The sequence below is a fragment of the Protomyctophum parallelum genome (assembly GCF_964188405.1).
Source record: "Protomyctophum parallelum genome assembly, chromosome: 12".
Lineage (NCBI taxonomy): Eukaryota > Metazoa > Chordata > Actinopteri > Myctophiformes > Myctophidae > Protomyctophum > Protomyctophum parallelum.
The window spans coordinates 36,183,857-36,203,765 of NC_139712.1; the positions used below are offsets into that span (position 1 = coordinate 36,183,857).

The window sequence follows — 19,909 nt, forward strand, 5'->3', positions numbered from 1 at the left end:
TAGAGAGTTATATAAAGGATATATATATACAGAATCATAAAAAACGAAAAACACCGCCTGAGGGTTGTTTGGCAGAGTGGCCCCAGGGCACAAACACCCCCTGAGGGGTGGAAATCGGTCAGAGGGCCAATGTCCTACTTTATCATAGTACATGTCACACAATGTTAAACATTGTAAAGTGTAAGTGAACGTGGCTACGGGTTTTTATGAATATTGACCCATAGGAATGCATTAACAAGAGCTCATGACTAAATTATATACAAATTTGGATCCTTTGGAACAAAGGTTCCTTTTGACAATATTTTGATGAAGTAGTTTGACATACAAGGTTTCCACCAGACTGTTGCTGATATTCGTTTTCAGGGCCCAGATGGTAATGAGATTTCTTCAATGCTTTGGCGTAAGTGTTGTAATGTTCCAGATGGGTCTCTTTGGTTTCATTTGATTTGTGATTCTAAAACCATGATAGTCTGTCATGGAACTATTAGTCATTTGAGTTAGTTGAACCGAGGAAAAACAATGTTGGGCGTTATTTAGTTGGTTTAAAATGAAACAATGTTATGGAAAATGTAGTTAGTAGAGATATTTAGTTAGTTGATGTAGGAGATAATCCATCAATCCATCTGAGGTGTTCTTTAGTGAGTCCGTTTCATGAAAAGCTGACATTTCTGTTTGTTTGACTGATTGAATACTTGTATTAACAAGTTTGTTTACAGTACAGGTAAGGTATTGGTCAAAAGTTATGCTGATAACACAAAAAGCTCCAGGGGGTTCGTTTCCATTAAAAAACATAATTAAGTGACATTATTCCGGTAGAGTGTCTCAACCCTGTGGTCGCTACTCGCCTTAAAGGTATATTCAGTGATTTCACTTAATTAAAATATCACTTATTTTTTTGTTTTGTTGTGATAATCCTCCCTACTATAGAGTGTGCTGGCCATATAAGGAGTTCCACCCTGTCCCCAGTTAACCCCTGGGGGTCAAAAAACCTTAGGTTTCGTTTTTGACTCTCTATCCTGATTGGACGAAAGGCTGGGTCCCACAGCCAAAAACAAAACCTAAGGTTTTTTGAGTGAAATCACTGAATATACCTTTAAGGCGTCTTACTGGTTTTAGTAACGTGTATGTTTGTGTGTCACAACCTCGCGGCCGTTGCTTGTTTTGCATTGGTTGCGCTGCGCTGTTTCAGTCGCGTTTGGTTTGAAGTAATATCGAGTGACGTTCGAACATTTGCTGCGTTGCTCTGCACTGTCTGTCTGCAGCCTGTGTGGCTGCCAGGCATATTTGCCTCTCCCCTTCCCATTGCCCAGAGGCCGCTTTGCTGTCCCATTGGCTAGAAGCAGCCAATCACGACTAGGTGGCGATCTTGTCGTCTAACTTTCATGAGTAGTCACTAGTCAGGTTTCACCTGACAAATAGAAATAAATAAATATTGATTTGGGGGTCCTTGACATGACAAGGTTTGAAAAGCAGGATTTAGTTGGCATGTCTCATTAGAAGCTACCTGTAGTGTCTGTACAGGGTTGAGCTGGTGGGTTTGCAGTGTTCAAAGTGCAGTGCATCTTGGGAACTTGATTTAAGATGCATCCAAAATTGTATTGTTCCTTTCTTGAAGTTCATTATCGACATTAGTAGTGCTCGCAAAAGTGCAGACGTGTGTGTTTGTCCGGTCGTAATCTTGAAAACCAATGGAACGTCTCTCTCTCTCTCTCTCTGTAGAGAGGGGGGGGGGAGCTGTGGGGTAGTGAGAGGAAATTCCTGTATTCTGGAGAGAGCTACTAATGTTGAATCCAGAATGCTACAGCATGTTTGGATTTCAACCAGCCAACTCTAAACCACCAACCAACACTCACATGTCTCCCCCCTTCTCCCTCCATTGGCTCCCGGTTGCTGCCCACGAAGAGAACAAAAGTACAAAACACTGATGCTGGCCCACAAAGCAACCAAAGATATGGCACCCACCCCCATATCTTCAAAGTCTCGCTCAGATCAGCCAACACAGAGAGGCTGGCAGAACCTTCAGTAAAACAGCCAGGACAACAACACTCGACACGTCCGTCCCAGACTCTTCTCCTGTCTGGCTCCAAAACTATGTAAAGCACTTCCCGTTGCAATCAGAACTGTAGACTCACTCCCAATCTTCCACCGTAGTCTTCAGTCTCCATCTTAGCCCGTGGCACTTGACATAGCACTTTCACTAACCTCGACAACCTTACAGGCGTATGCAAAGGCTCAAATTATATGTAATTTAGATAGCATTTTATATAGACATTTTCAAAATGGTGACATAAAAAGAAAAAGCCAAAGTAGTTTAGCATGGACAAAAAATAGAGCCCCACAACTATAAAAAATATAAACACACAATAACTATAACGATAACACACACACACACACACACACACACACACACACACACACACACACACACACACACACACACACACACACACACAACACACACACACTGACTGCAACCTCCACACACATTAACACTACGGCAGAGTATTTGTTTTAGTGTGTTATTACATTGTTGCTTGTGGCAGGTTAATAGTTCCCTTCATATAAAAGCCAACATTATGGTTTCATTTATGTGTAGCCACTGGCCAGAGGCACAGACGGACCAAATTCACAGCAAACTTTATTGGATGATTCCTCCTCCCCTGCAGCATCAATGTGGAATATGATGAGTCACATTAACCCCCACAACATGTTTTTAACCACTTTAACCCCAGCATCCGCACTTCAGGAAAACCTTTGTGGGAAAATAGCTGATCATTAAGTGTGGAATGAAAACAGAAAAGCCACTTAACATAGAGCCCTGAGGGACACCGCTCAACCAAGTATAGAGTTGAAGTGGGGTTCCCAACTTTATCTGGATCAGGGCCCACATGGATATCATGGGTTTCCACTGTCTCTCTTACCTCTCTCTCTCTAACAGTAACTCTCTCTGCAGCCTACAATCCATCATCTTTACTCCCCAACTAATTCTCTCTCACACACACACACACACACACACACACACACACACACACACACACACACACACACACACACACACACACACACACACACACACACACACACACACACACACACACACAAGGGCAGAAGAAAGAGGACGCGAGGGCATATGAGGCACGCATGCATGCACGCGCACACACAGTTAAGTGCCTTGCTGTGCAACAGCATCAACAAACATATAAAGACTACCGGTATGGTATGTTACATTTGTATACTACAGTAAAACAATAATTTATCTTGTGAGGACCAGAATAATCTTCCTCACAATCATGTCTAGTTCTCAAATTTTACTATACCAATGGGGTCATTTGGTCTTCATAAGTAGTAGTAATTACTTAGTAGGTAACGATACACTCAACTCACGATACGATACGTATCACGATATGAGGTTCACAATACGATTTTTCACAATATTATTTTCCAGACAAATGACTGAGAGAGAGAGAGAGAGAGACAGAGAGACAGAGAACCCTGCTCATCACACTCTCGTGGGATTGGCTGACAGGAGAGTGGTGCACGATCCGAACAAAGTGACCAAACAGCTGGGTAATTAGCACTGTGATGAGAGTAATGAGAGTGTGTAGAGAGTAGAGTAGAGCAGTGGTAGGCAACAGGCGGCCCGTGGGCCACAATCGGCCCACCAGTGATAAACCTGGCCCAGCTATATCTGACTGACACTAGTCCCACATACTGTATGTAATGTAGCAAAGGCTTTGTATCGCTTAAACCGGGTAGGGGAACACATGGTACTGTAGGGCTGGGCGATATGACAAAATCTCATATCACGATATAGAATTTATTTTATCACGATAACGATATACTCACGATATAGCATATTTTTTACGATACCTATTTTTTTATCTAAAATAATTGATTTTTGTTCAGGTCGAGTACTTTACTGTACTTGGGCTGTGCTGTACTGTACTGTACTGTACTGTACTGTACTGTACAAGCTCTCCTCCCTGGCCTCTGTCTGTGTTAGGCTGCACAACAGTGACACTTGGTGGTGACAATAGTTATGCTATTTCCGTGCTCGGATACAGGGACAGGGACACACATAGCTGTCTATAATGGTTGCACCACTCAAAAAACAATTAAATTCACATTATCCAGTCTACTTATATGAATATAATACTGATGCCCTTCCCATGCACAGACAGGCCCAAAGCAAGTACAAAAATATTACAAAATATAATGTATATAATAATAATTAGAGGCTGAACTCAATTGTTCAGCCTCTGTAGACATTTTTAAAGCACAGCTCAAGACCCACTTCTACAACATTGCTTTTAATTGATCTTTTATTTTTTGTTATTCATGTCCTCACTGTATTGCATCACTGCTTGTTTTTTAATGTCGTTGCCTTGCTTTTCTTTTTTTCTCCATTGCTCTGTAAAGCACTTTGAGAGCTGCATTTCATGTCATGAAAGGTGCTATACAAATAAAGTTTTATTAGTATTATTAATAATAATTATTATTATGACAATTAAAAAGAAAAAAGAAAGAAATAAGACGTTGCCATTCAGACACAGAAGTACAGGCCTGTGTCTGCATTAAATTGGCTTAAGGAAAAAATTAATATCTCATGTCACAGTTTGTCACTACAGTTGTTTCAGTTCATTTAAGCTCTGTATAGGGAATCAACATGTTCTGTTGTAGTTATAGTTTAGTTTGTTAAAGACGTTGGGCAGCTTAACGATGTTTAATTGACTACAGGCGATAGAGTGAGAGAGAGTGAGAGAGAACGCGATCTTGTCGTCAACTCTCCATGCCCACAGCTGTGCGTATATGGGAGTCTGGGACGAGTGGGGCTTTTTCTTTTCCTTTTTTTTTGATGATCACAACAAAGTCAGCGTCTTGTGTTGTTGTTGTAAGCTGTTGCTGAATTAAGGACTTTTCAAATGGAATAATTTATTTGGAACAATAAAACAAGACAGACACGCGTGACGCAGCAGGAGGACTGCACAGGTAAGAGGAACGTCTTCGTCTTGGAAGAAGTTTGCAGTGCACCCGACGACGGACAAGCTTATTGTTCAACTGTGTAAAACATGCGTGGCTCACGCAATTTATCAATTTGACCCAACATGAAACCTGCATTTATAACAGTGAATGACCGGTTACTTTAGGGCGCGTTCGGAAATAGCGCACTAGGCGCACTGTGCAATGCAAACTGATAGATGAGTTCGCTCCGGTGTGGTATTTCCGAACGTGCCCCTTACACCGCTCTGAATCTCGTCAGCCATCATCATCATCTCCCTCTTTTAGGTGCAAGCACCACCTCGGCTTGTGTTGTGGTCGTGTTGGCCTTAGAGTATATAATAGAGAAGACATCCGAAATGTGTTGGCGCACTGTTTTCAGTGCGCGCGGTGGGCTGCTGGGCATGCCGTATATAAGCGCTGTGACGTAAAATACTGCCGTAAAGCGAAACGGCGATATAAGCGATATAGCTTTTTTTCGTGATAGACATTTTCTATCGAAAATACGATATATATCGTCATATCGCCCAGCCCTATGGTACTGTAGTTCTATTTTCATTCTTTGAATGCTATGTTTTCACTGTCCTCTTAAGACTTTTGAATGAAAGAAAGTTACAGAGATATATACATATATGGGCATAGCGGTCGGCTGCAGTACTTTAGTTCAGACTAGTCATTGGTCCGACAAACGTCAACCTACCTCAAACCCTAACCCAACCATAACCGCAAGCAGCGCAGACTAATGCTCTGTCGGAATTACGTGCGGACCCCATATCAGTCGGATCGACGGTGTGGCTGAGTAGGCCTGAACCTCTAGTGGCTAAAAATGTTTAAAAAAAAAAGTATAAAAGAAAATCTTAAAGTCTTTTAAAATGTCGATGTTGTCACAAGTACTGTCAGTATGTGTGTGTGCGTAGGCCTACCTGTCTCTGGATGAGGGCCAGGGTCTTGTACCCCTCCTGCAGCAGTGTGTCGACAGTGTGAGGGTCCTCTACCGTGCTGTTGGCCCGAAACGCATCACGCACCCTCCTCAGTGCGTAGGTCCTACACACACACACACACACACACACACACACACACACACACACACACACACACACACACACACACACACACACACACACACACACACACACACACACACACACACACACACACACACACACACACACACACACACACACACACAATTTAAAAGTAAGCCCCAAAATGTTTAAAAGCTAACCCCAGCTATGATGGAATAGGAACCAAATAGACCCATGGATCTGTAACTCTGAGAGTGTACAAATGGAAATGTAAACTCTCAGTGTTAAACTAACAGTGATTTCACAATATAAAGTGGGGTCCCAGAGATAGAAATGCCATTAAATGGAGGGGTCCATAGACTAATGCATGTCAAACTGGGGGTCCTTGAAATTAAGCGAGTTGGGAACAACTGACCTAGAACAGTGGTTCTCAAACTTTTTAGCTCGAGTCCCAAAAGAGAAATTAGACGTTTACCCAAACTAGTGAAAAATGGCAGATCTACAAGCTGACAACACAGCATGTTGTAAACAGCTGTGCCTCACCTTTGCCCACTTTGAGTTCTCACTTCTTTGGTTGGGTGTTAGGTGAGTGATATATCGCATAACTCTGCAAATCCATCTTCCGCAGCACCCGGCAGAAAACAACAAACAATTCATGCAGAGCAGAACTAGGACGATACCCTCTCATCATCAAAGATAAGGGAGAATTTAAATTTGATAACCACCTCAAAGAAAGCAACCCAGACAGGCTCCACAACAAAGCCCTCGTCCATAGAGAACAGCCACAGAGATGCTCCCTTTATAGCCAGCTGGTTCAGGGACTCAAACTCAAACTCACAAACACCAAGCACAGCCACCAGACAGAAGCCCCACTGGACTAAACCAGATCATAGAAAACAAAAAAGAAAGCTACCCGACATACTGGCAAGAGACAACCCAAAAAAAAAAACAAGCCAATTTGAATCCCATTTTAGCCCTGAATAGATAACAATATTGGCAGCTGCAGAATACCTGAGCACTGTGATTGACCCAAAATGAAGGAAAGCTTAGACTACTAGAAACAGACTCAGTGAACACATCCTTGCTATAGAGAAAGACTGACAGACCTGGCTCGCAAGGGAAGGAAGACTATGCAGTATAGTGTACACCCACTGCACACAAAATGTGGTGGAAACAGAGCTACACTTTCTAACCACCTGCAGATTACATATCCAAAGTGAATTTGAAAACATGACCCAACTACGAAAAACTCCCATACCTACTGGGAGAAATACAACAATGTGTGAACACAGCAGCACTATTTGTGACAAAATCCAGCAAAAAGGCCCTCAACTCTACTTTTCCATTTTTCTGATTTTTACAGATTATTAAAGTACAGAATGTAAGCTTTCATATGATGTATCATTCAATGAAATTGGATAATTGAAGGAGATAACCATTTTAAAATGATTCTGGCCTTTCACCCAAAGCTGAGAAAAGTCCGTTTCAATATTCACAACATTTTATCACCTTAGAGCTGGACAGAAGTGGGTGTGACAATGGGAGGGACAAGGGACAATAGGACGTTTTAGCTGTCAACAGTGCAACACTAGAAACACTGACATGTTTAAGCCAGTAGAACAAACAATGCAATTTGTAAGGTGCCCCAATAAACCCTTTTGAAAGTACTAAGTATTAAATACTAAGTATAAGTATTCAAGTATTAAATACTAAGTTAAGTGTTCAATTTAACTTTACCATTGTATGCAGGTCTACTTTAAGCAATCAAAGTCAGACAATTGACCCAGTATTTTAAATAAATAAAACCGACGCATCAGGCTATGATGTTGTGCGCTTGTAGATTTGCTATTTTAATAAACAGATCTGTCCACATGCAGTCAAAATGCCTGGTTTCTATTTAGTGTGCAAGGCTTACATCCGGTCTAAAGCCCACCCACTGTATGCGCTGATTTATATACACTGTGAACTGTTGTGATAAAAGACGGTGGAATACAGTAAGTACCTCCAAATGTATATATACATTTGGCCACGGACGTCCATCTAAATTCTTCTTTCTGTGGGGACCCCCAGAAGAGAAGATTTGTGTTAAGAAATTCTAAATTATTAAATGTCTTTCAAACTGATTTTTCAAAAATATTCAGATAAGTACAAAGTGACACAATGTGAGCTTGTACACCTGCTATTTAAAAAAGAAAAGTATACAATATGGATAAAGGGGTTAAAATAATTGTGATGCTGTATTAACAAATGTAGCTGGGGACCCCTTGGAACCCCCTCAAAGCCACCTGGAGGTCCCTGGACCCCACTTTGAGAACCAGCTGAATCCTAAAACCTCACCAACATTAGATTTGTAGTGGGTGCAACTCTTTCCGTCAGGCCAGCGCAATTAACCCCAAACAGACACGTAGAACCACTCACTGATCTAATATAGCTAATGCCAATTAATTTGGTTAATGGAATTCTCCCAATTGCAAGAGTTCACGAACTGTCCCCGACGCGGCGTCGTGTCGAGACGAGAGTGATGTAATTTGAATCAAATCACATCGATTGGCTAGTAAAGTTGTTTAATTGGGTTGAATTGTCTGCAGACATTGGCGCAGAGACAGACCCAAAGAGATTGCCCTCAGAACCCCAAGGCTTTGTTGAGGTGGGGGGGGGTTTGACTAAATTTGGTTTAAAATATTTCACTCATATTTCATGCATTCCTGTTTGAAAGGTTACTGTGCTTCAAAGCATCCCGTCTGTCTCTTGCTGTCATCTGTCATTATTTTGATTTGTCTTCTCTCTTTTTCTCTCCGCCTTTTCTCTATTTCTTCTCTCTCTATTGCTCAAATTTTGGTTTTACTGTAGCACTGAACTTATAAAGCTGTACACAGGTTAGATTTAAGGGCTGTTCACTTGTCTGGATAATAATAATAATGGGTCGGTGTGTGAGTTAGAAAAATAAAGGGGAAATGACAGTTGGAAGTAAAGAAGAGAAGAGAATTTTAATAAGTTAGAAATGGAATAACTTATTCATCAGTTGGGCCTCTGCTATGTCTAACACATAATTGTCTTGCGAGCACGCATGCACGCACGCACTCACGCACACACACACACACACACACACACACACACACACACACATACACATCTGACAAAAATCTTTTCTCCACGCTTTTAAATACTTGAAAGCCATAATAATTCTGGAAGATTTGTCCCAGTTTCAGTATTTCAGCTTTTCCTGTTGCTGCAAGGTAGCTTAACTAAATCCACATCACTACATTTTCAGTGGGACATCAACATAAAATAACACCACAGTGTTGAGTGCAGTCTGTCCTCCATTTGTAGATTTTACCCAGACATATGTTTGAGTTTTGAGAACAGTTTGTCCCCATCACATCAAAGACAGCATTAACCATTTCCCTCCATTTGCAGCTTCATATGCTTCATTTAATGATTTTAATTGCTCGATAGCATCCCGGTCTAATTAACTCTCAGCTGATAGTTGATGAAAGAAAGATTCCTTTTCTGTTATTGTATCTTCGCAAAGACACCATAAGGCAGTGATTCTAAAACCGTTTCATGTATTTGGCTGCGGAAAGTATTTTGTGAAATACTGTACAGATGTACAAGCTTGTGAGCTGTAGATAGCCAATAGGGTTAAAGTATATTAATCAATCTGTTAATTAATATAGCCCCTGGACCCCCCCCCCCAGAAGTGCGGACCCCAGACTGCACTTTGAGGGCCACTCAAAGTGCAGAGCTTGTGCCCTTATGAGCCAGAGAGAGAGAGAGAGAGAGAGAGAGAGAGAGAGAGAGAGAGAGAGAGAGAGAGAGAGAGAGAGAGAGAGAGAGAGAGAGAGAGAGAGAGAGAGAGAGAGAGAGAGAGAGAGAGAGAGAGAGAGAGAGAGAGAGAGAGAGAGAGAGAGAGAGAGAGATTTTTTTAGAATTCATGCCCTACAGCAATAATATTGTAGGTCAAATTTCTAAACATTTTAAGCTCCACTGTCGAGCAGTACATGCTTGGAAGTGCCTACGCATACTGTACGCCTGTACCGTGTGTTAAATAATACATACAACAAAAACAAGACAGATTTTCAGACGTTTTGTGTCAATGCCAGACCATTAATAATTTACTTGTTGGCTGTTATGAAACTATTATTGCACTAGTTTTCTCCTGTGTGTGTGTGTGTGTGTGTGTGTGTGTGTAGTGTACACGCATGTATGCTTGTGTGTTAGACACATTAGAGACACATAACATTAATTTGATATATAATGTGAATACCATTTTAGTAATAATTTAATAAATTATATTTCACGTTTTGTTTATCTCTTCCTCAAAAGGAGTGTCTATATGTACCCTATATGAAAAGTGCCTTCTTGCTAGTCAAGTAATCAAGTAAAAGTGACATGACTTTTAAAAGGGAGGACGGTATCTTCTGTTTACTAATGAGCTGGGGAGATGACAACACCCATGTTACTGAACAAACAGTATGGAGAGATGACAAGACCCATGTTACTGAACAAACAGTTTGGAGTACCAAAGCCCTCACCTGACGTCACTCGGTCATCCCCTGGGCCGTGGACGTTTCCTCTATGGAAAATTACATTGGGTCAGGTGATCTTAAAATCGTGTCATATAGCCTAACTATAAGCATATTGTGGTCCAAAAATAAACAAAACTGTTGTTTACGACAAGGGTTCTCAACATTTTTGGCTGGGGACCACCGGAAATGCTTTTTCTTTTAATAATTTGTGGACCCCCCAAAATAAGTTGGTGGCCCCCCCGAGGGGTCGCGACCCACGGGTTGAGAACCCCTGGTTTACGAGTCAGTCAGTCACTCATGACTCATGATTTGATACAGTCCGTTTCTGGCGAAAATTTGACTAATTCGGCGGCAGTAACACTAACACCTTCTCGCCGTCAGTTGATAACCATACGAGTCAAACCGCACCTAGGATAATTTTATTTATGTTCGGAACACAGTTCTTATGGGAATTCAGAATGGGGGGAAACGTGACCCAGGTAGGATGTGCAAATTACGCCAAGACTTCGGTGCTCTATGGAGTAAGCTGAAGAACAACAATGACTGAGTATAACAATAAGCTGTTTGGCATTGGTGGAGATTTGTCACATTATTCATGGAACGCAACCCACATACTCAGCTGGTGCCATTGCTCATCCTACAAAAGAATCGACCGTGGTGAATCCGGCTTGGTCGAGCATCTATTCAAACACTGAATTGGCCCATGTTCAAGGGGAGGGAAGCCGGGAGCCGGGACGGTGTTATTTGTCACTGCAGGTACTCCTGTGGGCAGGGGGAGGACCGTGGTGAATCTGGCTTGGTCGAGCATCTATTCAAACACAATTGGCCCGTGTTCAAGGGGAGGGAAGACGGGAGGGTGTTATTTGTCACTGCAGGTACTCCTGTCGGCAGGAGGAGGAGCCTGTCAGCAGGGAGTGGCTCAAATAATGAATTGCATTTTTATAGCGCTTTTCCAAGTGCTCAAAGCACTTTACAACGGTTCATTCATTCATACATTGGGAGGTGAGCGGCGAACAGTCGACGCCAGTGTCCTCACTTCCCACATTAACACACCAATGGAGGCAAGCTCACACCGACCAACTCATTGGAGGGTGTAGGGTTCAGTGTCTTGCCCAAGGACACTTTGATATGTGGACAGGAGGAGCCGGGATTTGAACCGCCGACCCAGGGATCATTAGACGATCTGCTCTACCTCCTGAGCCACAGCTGCCCAAGACTGTACGTCCTCTCGGTGGGCAGTGGCGTGCACAGATAGACACTAGGGGGTGCTAGAGCAAAAAGAAAATACAGTGTTTTTTCCTTTTTGGTACAGTATACACTGTACAGTATGTGGACCATTGATCAATTCTTGATAAAAAGCTTTTGACATATTATTTAGGCCCCAAAATCTATAAATCTCACACTATTAAGGCAACCGGTCGGTTCCACATGCTGCACAAGGTGCCCTTTTTTCACCTGAGCACCTGCCCCTCTAAATGTCTGTGCACACCACTGTCGGTGGGGGCTACTCACTGGCAGGTAGGATACAACAGTATGTCCTCACGGTGGGGTCTCCTCACTGGCAGGTGAGTCAGTAGGATACAACAGTATGTCCTCCCGGTGGGGGCTGCCAATGGCAGGTGAGTCAGTAGGATACAACAGTATGTCCTCCCGGTGGGGGCTGCCAATGGCAGGTGAGTCAGTAGGATACAACAGCAGAAACAACACAGAAAATGTGTGTGCGGAGGAATTAATTGGCAGAATGACTAAAATGGGGAGAAAAAGTAACATCAAAGACAGAAGAGAATGAGTGGTTGGGAGTGGAGGTGGGAGGGGGTCAGGATGGACTCATTAGCCGGCCTGCAGCGCTGTGTGTGTCAGCACATTTGCAATCAGTCCCACCTGTGCCTGCATATCACTCTGAACACAATCACTCCACAACGGTGCACCTGGGTGCAAATGTTACCCGGGCCTGGAGAGATGCTTAAAGGCGTAGTGAATTGAAAAATATATTTCTTTACACTTTTAGACCCATATCCGTGGTCATCATATGGGCATACCTAACAACGGATGCCGAAAAAAAAGGGAAAATTCTAATTTGTGTTTTTATATCAAAAGTCTATACAAATATTTTTAATTACTTCCTGAAAACGAAAACGTGCTGCATGATGACGTGTAGAGATACACATCAATAAAAGCCAATAGAAATGAAGCTCACCAGTTTGTTTCCCATGCTTCTCGTCCTCCTCCACACAGCTGGTTTTGATTAAAGAACTACTCCGTTTGTAATCTCATTCAAGATGACATCCAGACAGTGTATTACGTGTTTTAAACTTAATCATCACGCTAAAATATGTTATAGGTTCAGCTTTGGACACGAGGTTTCCACCCGACAGAGAAGATAGACTGCAAACTGTAGTTCAGTGTTGATTCTACTGAAAATATCACTGTATGAGCCGGTATGTACCAAATACATAACTAGACATTTTTGCACTTTTACACAGCTACAGCTACAGACGTCTTCTCTAGGCATGTCACATTTATAACTAGAAAAAGTGCCCTTCTGGGCACAGGTCTCCACCAGGTTATCCACAGATCCGTGCAGTTAGAGGTAAAAACACTTTTCGGCCAGTTATAGCGCCACCTTGAGGCTGAGTTGAAATTGTTCATGTGGCATTTCGTCCTCGGCCTAGTGGGAATGTGCGTGCACAATTTCACGGAAATCACGCGATGTGTTCATGATTTGCAGCATTTTGTTTGAAACTGAGCACTCCTGTGAACTTTGGAAGCCAATCTTAACCAATCAGGATGGAGTCTGAGAAATCTGAAAGACCCGTTTCGTTGAATGGCTCTAGAGAGACTGTGTACTAATTTGCGTGATGTTTGGACAAAATCTGTAGGTGTACTGTGAAAAAACTTGTTTTGCACAAAGCGGCCTCCTGGTGGCGCTATAACAGGCCGTTCTGGAAAGTTTGGGGCAGAGGTTCATCGTTGGCATCCAGGGAGTGTGTGTGCAAAATGTGGCATCGACGGGGTTAACGGTGGCCGAGATTAGCTGTTCACGGACACACGGACGGACACACGGACGGACGGACGGACACGCGGACGGACGAAGTGCAAAACATACTCTCCCCACATGCCTTCGGCCTGGTGGAGACAACAATCACGTGATTTGAGATCATGTTTAGAATAGTTTCCATACTTCGCTCATAATAAGATGGCACAGATAGCCTGTGTTTGCTCACTCTGCATCTCAGAGGAGAGCTGTGTGGACAGAAACAGAAAACCTGCCTACAGTACCAGTGACATAATCAGTATGCAGCTTTGGTATGCGCGGTGAGCTGGTTTACCAATAAATCCCCCCACGTAACCCGGTAGTACTAAAAACAAAACAAACAAGGCATGCAGACAGGACTCCGTCTAGTGAGCAACTTTGGAACTCACCTTCTATAATATAAACACAAACCCCATTTTCCCACAGCTGATACGCTAGCCTAGTGGACTACTATGCACACTTGTAATCTATGCTTTGCTTCGCTTCGCTGGTTCGCGCCCCACTGCCGCCACTGTTTTTACAACCGCAGACTTTTTAATAGTTTTTGGATTAAGGTTGCATTAAAAAGACTGGATTAAGGTTGGTGAACGATGTGTTGCTCCCCTGCTTGCATACATAACCGCAAGCAGGGGAGCAACGCATCCTTCACCAACCTTAATCCAAAAACTATTAAAAAGTCTGCGGTTGTAAAAACAGCGGCAGCAGTGGGGCGCGAACCAGCGAAGCAAAGCATATATTTTCTTAGTCTGCGTAGTAGTCCACTAGGCTAGCGAGGCAGCTGGAAGAATAGGGTTTGTGTTTATATTAGATGGTGAGGATCCGCCCGCGCGGGTGGCGCTAGCTGCCATCGTGTTTGTTGTCGTTTCTATGGTAACCTCACGTTCACCCCGGAAGTTGTTTGTTTTTCAATCCATGAACTGATGCGCATGCTCAGTGTTAAAAGCAACAACAAACATGCGCGGGCGAGGTGACGTCATCCTTCCTCAAAAACTCCGTTTCGCATGACTACACAGCTCCACCATCCGGATCTTTTCGAAAATCTCCACTTATTTATCCGTTGCCAAAAACCTCCGTTTGAGTGGCCGAAAACGCCGTTTGCGTCTGGATGAAAGGCCCAAACGCACATAGAAATGTGCGTTTGAAAAAACACCCAGAGTCGTATAGCCCAGGCCTTGGTCACTCATTACAATATTCTTTTTTCACACTGGCCCTGTGCAATTCTAGTTCATAAAGCGCGCTGAAACAACAGGTCTGGGAATGCCCATATATTTTATTTTTGTTATTGACCGGGTGGGGTAAAATGTGTGCTAATTAGTAAGGCCAGGGCGGGGCCTAGGGCCCGCTAAGGTGAATTGTGTGTGCTCTTGTAAAAACCTGTGGCCACTCCCTCAATAGGTCTGCTTTCAATGTAGGCTGCATGAGGATTTTGAAGGGTTTGCAATTTTTCCATGGAAAAAGAAGCTACCCTGAGGGGTGGTGGGGACGTGAATGAATACACTCCCTCATCACTTTTCACTTCTCATATTTCTCTTTTTACAGAGGCGAGGGAGAGAGAGAGATTAGAATTGCTTTGTGTTGATTCATTGAAATATAAAACTAAAAACTAATTATCAAAGAAAATGCATTTAAGATAAGTTGCAGTGCTAATATGGATGGGTTAAAAAAAATGTATTTCACAAAATAAATACACCACCCTGCACCCGAGCCCTCCATCCAGCTAGGTAGCCACCGAGCCAGCCAGCCAGCCAGCGGGTCCCACATGGATCGGAACAACAGCCTCTTACAGCCGACAGGAACCAATTTAGGCCACCGTTCGCTTCAAGATCCTTCAAGTAGGCCACGGTGCAGCGCTTCTGACAAGCTGAGAGGACTAGAGCCGCGCAGAGCGCTTCACTGATCAGAACCCCTAACAGCTCAGCTCCAATTCTATTTCACTACATTTTACTTCAGTGCATGTACTGAAGTACCAACACAAAAAATGTGTCATTATGCAGAACATCCCATTTCAGATTCATCAAAATCTCTCAAAAATCTACAAGACACATTGTGAGCTTTTGCATCAATAATCAAAATGTAATATCAAGTTTTCAAATAACCGTCACAGAATAAAAATATTCATATGTGAGATGTAGTGGAGTAGAAATAAGTAAAACATGTAATTGAAATACACAAGTAAAAGGACCCACAAATGATGCTTAAATACAGTAACTACTTTCCACCACTAGGAATCGAGCAGCGGTTCTGACAAGCTGAAAAGACTATGACTGCAGAGAAATGAAAACCCCACCACACATCCCCAGTTGGTGGAAGCCCTGCATGATTCAACATATTTTACCTCATTAAAAAAGAAAGTCCTGAAGTACTAAAGCATTGGCATCAAAATATACTTGGTGGCAGCCAACGGAGAAAGGCACAGATTTCTCTGTGTGGAGTAGAAGTATAAAAAGTATCCAGACATCTAAATACTCAAGTAAAGTAACACAAGTGACAAGCTGCAAGCTGCAGTTTGCTTCAATGATCAAAGCCCATGACCCGTCTCTCCTCCCCACTGCCACCCTCTCTCTCCTCCTCCTCGGAGGCCGGGGCTGTCAGATACGTGTCAGAACGGAACGCAGCAGAGCTTCTGCTGCTCATTTAGTTGATGTCGGGTGGAAACCTTGTTTGTCCAAAACCGTTACTTTTCAGGTAAGGAAAAGGAGGGTAAACAAAGAACATGCGTTCCTTCCCGGATGGATCTAATATAAACTCAGCACAAACAGTTCGGAATTCCATTATTTCTCCACTTCAATAATACCTTATTGCTTTGTCCCTATGTCCCAACCTATGTCCTAACGACTAACCTATGTGACTATGTCCCGATGTCCCGATGAGTACCAATAGGGGGTGCTGTTGCACCACTCGCTTCAGACTGGTCTGATTTTCAATTGTTGATTGGTCACCTTTACAACGAGGTACAGCTTGTAAGGACCAGGCGTTCGTGGAATGGGCAACACTGCTAAACGTGTGGGTTGCACCCCCAAACAATTTTCCAAAATGGCAAATGGTTGGTATTCAACCCTTGCTTTGAGTTGCTTAGTTAGTGGACTGGATGTTTGCACTCTCCCACAGAAATAAGGAAAAGCTACACATATTGGCCATTTTTACACTTTATAAATGTTACACTCAGTGTTATGGAACTCAGTAGCGGGTGGAAGATCCAAACGCAGGCGCAACAACTTGGCACAACATTGGTCCTCCTCATGCTGGTCAAACCTAGCCACATTTTGCTGTGCCATACCTCAACCAGGAAGTCAACGTCAGTCATTCAACGTGGTTCTGTTGGTCACTAACACATAAAGCATGTCCAAGCTGATCCCACAAGTGTTCAATTGGGTTGAGGTCTAGACTCACTCACGGCAGGCTATTCTATCCTCTCCACTCCCAAATTATGGAGGTGCTCTGTGATGATGCCGACTCTGTGGGGGCGAGTGTTGTCATCCTGGAGGATGGCGTTACGTCCCAGATTGTGAAGATATGTGATTTGCTCGAGAATCTCATCTTGATATCTCACTGCATTGAGATTGCCTTCAATGATGACAAGTTATGGCTTGCCTGTGGGAGAGATAAAGCCCCTGGCATGCCAAGTGTTGTGGCTGTGTATGGATCTTCCACAAGCTACCGAGTTCCCTAAAAGAGTGTTAAGTTAATAAAGCTTGAAAATGGCCAATATGTGTTGTTTTTTCCTTATTACTGTGGGAAAGTGCAATCATCCAACTGAAAGCAACGGTTGAATACCAACCATTTGTCATTTTGTCATTTTTTTGGGGGTGCCCACACACGCAGTTTTGCTCATTCCACAAACGCCTAGTCCTTAGAAGCTGTACCTCGTTGTAGTACCATTGCAGAGAATCCACCATTCCTGAATGAAGTGCCTTGTGCTGGGAGTCTGGTACAACGCACAGGGGCTGGACCTGGTGAGAGCAGGAGCGGACCTGGTGAGACGTAGGAGGGGCCTGGACAAGAGTAAACCCACATAGCCTAGTCCTTCCATGTGCTGGAATATCGCCTCCCAGTCCCGGCAGAGTAGTTCAGGAGGAACGGATTGTGTGGCCCTGGTTTTTCCCTAATGAAACTGATCGAGGGTAGCTACTGAGACGTAAGTCGGGACTTGATCACCCCGGCTGGGTCACCTGAGTGAGGGGTATGATGTTGGGAGACCCGAAACCCTGATGACCTTGGGATACATCACTGAGGATACGTCCCAAGTGCATCCATGCGATGTATTTTTTGTTGTTGTTGGTATTATTAAAGTGGAGAAATAATGGGCCAAACTTAAGTTTCTGAACTTTTTGTGCTGACTTTAGTTATTAGTTAGTCACAAGCTTTTGTTAATACTTTATTAGTTAAATACTTTATTAGTTAAATATTTATAAAACAAAGACACTTTCACTTTTTTATTTTCGCAATGTTTGACAATTCTTTCTATGTACAAGCTCACAATGCATGGCATGTTAGATTGTAGATATAGGTTCCTTCATTACTATTACTCTTGTAACAACAACAAAAAGAAAACATTAAAAAGTAAACATATGGATAAGGTTTCTGCCCAACAGTACTGATTTAATAGTGCCACCCTCCTACTGTGGGCCTGGTGAGATATCAGTGAAGTTTGTGTGAATGTGACAAGCTGTTCAGCTGCTAATAAAAAGTATTCATAACTCAAAGGGTTTGCAAATTAAACCAAAGCGACCCGTAAGGGTCCATTTGGTTCCATCTGTTCACCCTCTGAGTTACAGACCTGGTCATAAGGGTCCCTTTGTCTCGTATATTATTTTTTGCTAGGGACCCCCTGGAACCACCTCAAGGACCCCTGGGGGTCCCTGCACCCCACGTTGTGGACCAGTAGTCATACAGAGAAACGCTCTATGCAGAAACCAGCTTGTATTAAATCATTAACATGGTTGTACTGGTGACACAGATGACCTTTGTGGAACTGTCGTATGAACACTTTGCTGATAATACACTTTTAGGACAAGGGCCTTGAACGTTTGTCAGGCCAAGGGCCCCTTAGCTGAGAGAGAGAGATGAATCAGGGATCACCACTACTACATAACATTATGCAACAGATTAAACTTTTTCATAGACTTCATAGATATCTTCATAGCCATTGACAGCATTATCATCAGTGTTTACAACACATTATCTTTTCTATGAATATTCTGGATTGATTCATGTCAAAATGTCAATGTTCAAATCAGGCATTTGACCAATTAAACCCTCACTACTTGGCAAGCTGCTAGACCATTTGGCTATGTACCTGGTCTGCTCTTTCTTATTCCATAAATAGAATACCGGTACGCAGGATATGCAGGACGACACGGTGTGAGTTCGTTTGTAGATCTGCTATTTTTGCCAAATGTTTCCCCCAGAACAGGGATGAAAACAGTCCTAATTTCCTATTAGACAAACTTTTCACGGCCACTCTCTCTGGCCTGTAGTAACTCTGAGGACCCTGGTCCCAGGCCCCATGTTGAAGACCAATGCTTTTTAATAGGAATACAGAGGATAATAATTGAATTCAATGGAAGTGTAAGTGATATATTTGTGAAAAGGTTAAAGCTCTATATTGTGATAGTAATCTGTCTCTCCAGCTCTTTACTAAAAAAGAAAGTTCATTTTCTTCAGGTGGAATGCCAATTCCAGCCAATCAGGAGGTACTCTCTCCATGGTACTCCAAACTGTTCCAGTTTCAAAATATTCTGCTCCTTTTGTTTAATGCTTAAGTTCTAACTTCCAAGTTATATTTTTGATTTACAGAACAGTTCAATACGAGGTCTGCTAGGAGGATTATAACCCAAGATGGCCTATTGGCTTGTTTCCATTGGGGTCCTTCATAATCAATTCACAGAATTTCACTTGTATAAGTTCTCTCTGATGATTGTTATACCGGACCGGACCTGAAAATGTATTTTAGCTGGAGGAGACAGAGACCCCTGTTACTGAACAAAAACTCTATAGCAATGGGTACCATCAAAGTCAAACTACAGGGTGGCGTTGGGCTCAGGGGTAGAGTGGCTGGATGGTAACTGCAAGGTTGCCAGTTCGAACCCGGGCTCCCCCAGAGTTAGTGTCGAAGTGTCCTTGAGCAAGACACTGAACCCCTAATTGCTCCTGATGTGCAGGTTGGTGCCTTGCAAGTTGCATGGTTTCCGCCGCCATTGGTGTATGAATGTGTGTGTGAATGGGTGCATGTAATGCACAATCTATATGTGGATAAAGGCGCCATATAAATGCACCATTTACCATTTTACAGAGCTGTCTTAACACTTAATTTAACGAAGTAG

The 19,909-nt window shown here is 42.9% G+C and overlaps 1 protein-coding gene across 1 annotated transcript in view; it reads right to left on the reverse strand.

Annotated features, from left to right (window-relative positions):
* Positions 1-19,909, reverse strand: part of lyrm4b (LYR motif containing 4) — a gene marked incomplete at its 5' end in the record, with an annotated part of 33,339 nt that overhangs the window by 11,827 nt on the left and 1,603 nt on the right. The window contains one exon of the mRNA XM_083778200.1: positions 5,922-6,042. Coding sequence (XP_083634326.1) covers positions 5,922-6,042 — 121 coding nt within the window. The remainder of the gene's footprint in view (positions 1-5,921; positions 6,043-19,909) is intronic.